This window comes from Aspergillus nomiae, assembly GCF_001204775.2.
Source record: "Aspergillus nomiae NRRL 13137 chromosome Unknown contig00131, whole genome shotgun sequence".
In the NCBI taxonomy this organism is placed as follows: domain Eukaryota; kingdom Fungi; phylum Ascomycota; class Eurotiomycetes; order Eurotiales; family Aspergillaceae; genus Aspergillus; species Aspergillus nomiae.
This window is the reverse complement of record NW_015378186.1, coordinates 59,961-66,513: the sequence shown is the minus strand read 5'-3', so window position 1 is coordinate 66,513 and position 6,553 is coordinate 59,961. Positions and strand designations below refer to the sequence as shown.

Sequence of the window (6,553 nt, the reverse complement as noted above, 5' to 3'; positions counted from 1 at the left end):
AAGACAGAAAGCGCAATTACCCCAGTGAGCAGTAGTAAACTACTTCAATAGTCAGGTTAATAGCAACGATGTTCCCTCATTCAAGAGTGACACAGCCGAGTGATTAGGACTAGATCTAACAGGTCCTAAATTCTTTAAAGAATAATTTCCATTATATCAAAGATCATATATGGTTTAATGCACAGCTTATTCCCGAATATACGCCGCGCCTGCTTCTAAGTTTGCCTTTTCTGAACTGTCAGATATCTGTAGGTATTTTTATTGAGTGCTTACCTTGATTGATCGTGATCAGTTGGATGTTGCTTCTTGTCTTACATTCAGCCCGACTTGTGGCTGTGTATCGGGCTTGTGGTATTCTGAGGCAAACCATCAAGCTGTTCTACCTGGACTGTCCTACTAGGATGGACGTTATATGCCGTACTACGCGCCTGGAGTCTGGCGGGGCTGAGCAATCTGGTGGGGTTCCCTGTGAGCTCGGCGGCTATTATAACAGCCTGATAGGGCGAGGAGAAAATATGCAAGGCATTGGGCACCGGCCACGACGCATTATATGAATTCTTAGTTATACTCAAGATGCAGGTTATTTGAAGTTATGGGTGCCGAGTCAATTGAGAACTCTGTTTCTAACCAAAGTATTGAATTATTGTCCGATAGTCCAACAAAATATCCAGACGCCAACCACGTCGAACGACCGCCGCCTGACGGTACGCTATGATATACAAAACATAACGATGGGTCACTCATTACCGCAACTGGACAATTCAGAGTATGCTGTCGGCTGGATCGCTGCTTTGCCTCATGAAAGAGCAGCTGCCAAGGCAATGCTTGATACAGTGCATGCGCCGCCGCGGTACAAACATGCCAAAGATCATAATAGCTATACGCTAGGTTCTATAAATGGCCCAAATGGGGAACATAACGTGGTCATTGCCAGTCTTCCATCCGGTCGATATGGAACCGTCACTGCGGCTACGTCTGCTACGCAGATGCTTTCTAGTTTTCCCAGTATCAAGTTCGGGCTAATGGTTGGCATTGGTGGTGGTATTCCGAGTGAGGATCATGACATCCGCCTGGGCGACGTTGTGGTTAGTCAACCAACAGGCGCCTTCGGAGGCGTACGACAATATGATTGCGGCAAGGTCACTGCGCATGGTTTCGAGGAGTGTGGTGCACTGAACTGCCCTCCCGAGGCCCTTCTCAATGCGATGGGCGAGCTTCAAAGCAACCATGAGATGATGGGAGGCACATCCATACCCGATATACTGGAGTCTATGTACACGGATTATCCAGCAATGGCAGAATCACGCAGAGGACCAGGATATATTTACCAGGGCGCAAATTATGATCGGCTGTTCTCCTCTGATTGTATACATGAGAATGGCGCAAAAGATTGCGGCGCGTGTGATCCTGAGAAGGAAATCAAACGACCTGAACGGCTGGATCAAGAGCCTTGCATCCACTATGGCACTATCGCTTCAGGTAATAAGGTCATCAAGGATGCGAAAGTTCGTGACCTGTTAGCAAAGAACTGTCTTTGTTTTGAGATGGAAGCCGCGGGATTGATGAACCAATTCCCATGTCTCATCATTCGTGGAATATGTGATTATTGTGATACCCATAAGAACGATCGATGGCAGAAGTATGCTGCAGCTACTGCTGCTGCGTATGCAAAAGAGCTTCTTCAGGTTACTGACGCCTCGGACATCCAAAACACACCGGAAGCCCGCAGTATTGTTATGGATAATCGTTAGTTGCAACTCTTCCATCTTACTGTGGATCATTTATCCTCAATGTTGGCCAAAATATGACGCAGTCACCTATTCTCAATATTATGACGGATGCATTCACTCATTTTGAAAGTGTTGATTGCAGATTTTTCAGGCCAGTCTTGCTAACTTGTCTATCCAGTTTCGGAGATCAAAACGATCGTCAAGAGCCTCGCCCAGAATCAGGAACAGAAGGACTTATTCAGATGGCTGTCACCACTCAGCCCCTCAGCCAGGCATCTTGAAAATCAAAAAAGACGAGCTGAAGATACTGGAAGGTGGATCTTTGAAGACCCAAACTTTCTCAATTGGTCATCAGAAAGGCCCGGTTTTCGAACCCTCTGCTGCTACGGCGACCCAGGCGCGGGAAAAACAATCGTCTCGTTAGTAGAATACATTCTCTTTTCATTACCATGTTTAAGAGCTAAAGGATCAGGACAGGTCTATCGTAATCGACAGACTACGAGAGCTAATGCCCCTTGGTTCAATCGGACTAGCGTACCTTTATGGCGATTATCGTGACCAGAGAGCACAGTCTGTAGAAAATATTCTTGGGGCAATAGTGAAGCAATTATTAGCACACTTGTCCGAGACACCTCAGGGAATCCTGGAGATTTATGAAACACGCGTCAAGCAGGAGAATCCCTTGAGTTTACCTGATGCAGAAAGGTTTCTGGACATTGCATGTGAGCAATTCAGCAGAGTCTACATCTGCCTGGATGCACTAGATGAACTGCGGGACCAGAGGAGCCTCTTGATATCCTTGCAGGCCAGATCATCTTCAGTACAGCTATATATTACTGGTCGGCCTCACGTTCAAGTACAAGTTGAGAGACATCTGAAGGAGAAACGTGAGATTCTCATTGAAGCACATGATGACGATATTCGACGGTTCATCGACCTTGAGATTGGTGGACCGAACGATATTGAGCCGGACGCCATGGACGAGAAGCTGAGAATGGACATTCAGAACAAAGTTATAGAGTCAGCTAAGGGCCTGTTAGTGCAGCCAGGTATTTTATTTTCCAGAGCGCTAACTTTATGACTTAGATTCCTGTTGCCTGTTTTACAGGTTCATGCTATCTTGCAAGCTACAACGATACGGCGTCGTGAGGAGGCCTTGAAAACATTGCCGTCTGATCTCGGGGATGCTTTCGCGGGTACAATGATGCGAATAGAGGAACAGCCATGTGCACAATCTGAGCAGGCAAGAAAGATTCTTGCTTGGGTTTATCTAGCAGAACGACCAGTTGCCATCGATGAGCTTCTGTGCTCACTTGCGATCGAAGACAACGATACAGCTTTCAACTTGAGAGGCATACCTGTTAGAAGCACATTGATCAACTGTTGTCATGGGTTAGTGCTGATTGATCAGGAAACTTCCACTGTACGGTTGGTTCACTATTCTTTTCAAGAATATCTCTGTCAGCAAAACCAGTTATTTGGGGTCAGCAAAGTACAGTGGCACAATCAAATTGCACGGACATGCCTTACTTTCCTAAGCTTCCCTTCAATGAGTTCAGAAGATAATAGTATGACAACCGCTCTTATGCCTTACGCTGCTACCAAATGGGGTCACCACCTTCGGAAGAGTGAACACCTGCAGGACGCACCGTTGGAACTTGCCCGCGAATATCTCCGCACCGTATCAACTCATAATAGGGCAGGCCTGCATTTATTATACCGAGAAATGTACGAAGCTAAGTACAACGACAATGAGTTGTGCCTTGTGGCCTCCCCTGCTCATATAGCAGCTTTCTTTGGTGTTTATGCGCTTGTACTTCATCTATGCTTGACAGAAAATGAAGTAGACTTGAGGGATATTAAAGGCCAAACACCATTATCATGGGCTGCGAGGCGGGGCCACAAGGTCGTGGCCAAGCTACTGATCGAGAATGGTGCTGCATTAGACTCTCAAGATGATGCTGGTAGGACACCGCTGTTACTGGCATTAGACTCCAGACACGAAGCAGTAGCTTTGTTACTCATCGAAAATGGTGCAGCAGTTGATGCGGCGGACAAGTTCAACAACGGAGCACTGTCAATGGCTGCCCAAAGCAGATGTGAAGCAGTAGTAAAGCTATTGATTGAAAAGGGTGCTTCAATGAACACCAAAAATCAGTCTGGTCGAACACCTCTCTCGCTCGCTGTACTAGGTGGCTTCAAGGAGATTGTTAAGCTGCTTCTTGACAATGGCGCCGCAGTTGAGGCAACGGATCGATATGGCCGGACACCACTTTTGTTTGCCGTATCGAGTGGACTTGAGGAAATTGTGAAGCTACTCCTAGACAAGGAGGTTAATGTGGAGGCATTTGACTATAAGTATGGCCGTACACCACTCATTTGGGCTGCAGCGGAAGGATATGAGACCATAGCGAGGCTACTGATTGAGAAAGGCGCCGAAGTAAATTCAGTAGATTCTGGCTTTAGTTGGACACCACTTGCATGGGCAGCAGTCAATGGGTTTGAAGGAATATCAAGGCTACTCCTAGAGAACGGCGCCGAGATGGAGTCCGTGGAAGTGAATGGTTATGGCCGGACGCCGTTACTGTTGGCGTTAGAAGCCAGAAATGAGCCGATAGTCAAGCTTTTGGTTGGAAAGCTTGCCGAGGTAGAGTCGAATACTCTACGACGCACTGAGCTGGTGTTATGTGTTGAAGAGAAGGGACTCGATGCCTTGATGGACCTTCTGGGATTCACGACTGACCACCGTGGTCATCGGTCGAAACGAAAGCCAAATGCCAATGATCCGATCCATCTGTACTTTGATTAGAAGCTTGTTAATCACTAAGCAAAAAATTGTGAGACGGAGAGAATGATGCTGGATCATTGCATAAGGTCCTTGTATAGCAGAGAACTAGGTAATGAATGATCGTTACCTGAAGGGGAAAAGGAGTGGATCAGGTGCTGGACCAGCAGCACTACCCAATTAAACTCGGCCTCCCCGGACAAATTTCGTCATGGCCGATCCAAAAACAACAACAACTTAAATCCCAACGCTGCTTTCTGTTACTAGTGGTGTCACCCCACTCATATACAATTTACACCACTACAACCGGTCGAAGCTCTGAAAGATATTATATTTGAGATCAGACGGCCGGTAATTAACCGCAATGGCTACAAACGGATTTTCAGTCCGTTCGTTGCTCACCATCGACCCCTCGGTGGGGCACATTTTCCTCCAGCCCAGCAAGAGAATCAACGAAACCGATGATGTCTCGGAGTTTCTATGCTCCAGAGCTTATGTTGATATTATGACGTTTCTCCTGCAGCTCAACCGATCAATGTTCCCAGCTAAATTGCCAGATGGCCGTGTACAGCCGTGGCCTCTGAAGTCCGAAGTAGTCGAGTTCTCCGCCCCTGTCCGGCGGCTACAGCAGTTACTGCTGAAGCTGGAAGGATTACTTCATGCGACACCACTGGTGGGTGGTGAACGGAGATTTGCCGATAAGGGTTACCGTAATTGGCAGGACAAAGTGAAGGAGAATGCATCTTCCTTCTTAGAAGAGTGTTTATCTTCGGAAATTCTACACACTCCATCATCGGATCCAGAGGGCCCAACGGCAGAGGTAGAGCTAATGGAGTACTTCCTAGGCAGCTGGGGTAGCCGGGAGCGAATGGATTATGGCACCGGACATGAACTGAGCTTTCTGGCATTCCTGGCAGCGATCTGGAAGCTAAACGGGTTTCCTAAAAATAGTCCCGGCGTAGAGGAAAGGGCGATTGTCATCGGCGTGATAGAACCGTTCGTATACTAAATCCTCTTTACATGCTAATCGAGACTGATTTATAACTGGTCTAGGTACCTGGAACTGGTGCGGGCTGTTATCAAAAAGTACAAACTGGAGCCTGCTGGCTCCCACGGCGTCTGGGGCCTGGATGATCATTCTTTCGTTCCCTATATCTTTGGCTCGGCACAATTCAGCCCAGCTATATCGGACTCGGACCTAGTGCCCGAGGTGGGCTCACTGCCCGATGCGCCGGACCCCGCAGGTGTCGCAAAAGCGAACATTGTAGAGAAAGAGCGAAGAGTGAACATGTATTTTTCCGCCGTTGGCTTCATATACGATGTTAAGCAAGGTCCATTTTGGGAGCATAGCCAAATGCTATATGATATCTCCGGTGTCCCGGCTGGCTGGGCCAAAATCAACAAGGTCAGACCAATATCTCACTTTCCATCTCCAGTGACTAATGATACTTGCAGGGTATGATCAAAATGTACAATGCCGAAGTGCTTTCCAAGTTCCCGGTTGTCCAACACTTTCGCTTTGGCTCGCTGTTTAGTTGGGATCGCGATCCGAGTGCTATTCCTCCGCCCCCCAGAGCTCATACCTTATCTGGACCAGAATCTCGGCCACGAGAGGTGCCTGGTTCTATAAGGCAAGACCGGGCCCGGGAACGAAAGCTCCTTGGGCCACCGCATCTCAGAGTATTCCACCGCCATCAACCGGAACTGCGGCGCCGTGGGCAACTGCAAGAGCTGGCGGAGGGTCATCTACTACGTCCAGAATACCATCAGCACTTCCCGATACCTCCAGACTTCCTCCAGGTCCCATGGCCCCTACCAGAGCTCCCTGGGCGAGTTCGCAACCAGCTGGGCCGGCCCCTACTGGTGATGCCAATGATATTACTACGAAAGCTCCCTGGGCAAGATAACATGATGGCATATGGTGACGAAAAGTTGCTGCTACTTCTTGTCTATATGATATAACATATATTCCCTTATTCTTTAAGTATACATAGTCTAATGACATCTGAGATAATGTACATGATGCATAGCATTTTGC

At 47.8% G+C, this 6,553-nt stretch overlaps 2 protein-coding genes across 2 annotated transcripts; both read left to right on the top strand.

Annotated features, from left to right (window-relative positions):
* Positions 1-731: 731 nt before the first annotated feature.
* Positions 732-4,539, top strand: ANOM_005628 (putative ankyrin repeat domain protein; the record flags this gene model as incomplete). Its single annotated transcript, XM_015550885.1, has 4 exons — positions 732-1,746; positions 1,909-2,149; positions 2,208-2,765; positions 2,817-4,539. The coding sequence occupies 4 exons, from the start codon at positions 732-734 to the stop codon at positions 4,537-4,539; spliced, it is 3,537 nt and encodes a 1,178-aa protein (XP_015406958.1).
* A 340-nt stretch (positions 4,540-4,879) lies between these two features.
* ANOM_005627 (serine/threonine-protein phosphatase 2A activator) lies at positions 4,880-6,477 on the top strand (the record flags this gene model as incomplete). Its single annotated transcript, XM_015550884.1, has 3 exons — positions 4,880-5,511; positions 5,569-5,920; positions 5,971-6,477. 3 exons carry the CDS (start codon positions 4,880-4,882, stop codon positions 6,475-6,477), a joined length of 1,491 nt encoding a protein of 496 aa, XP_015406957.1.
* Positions 6,478-6,553: the final 76 nt, after the last annotated feature.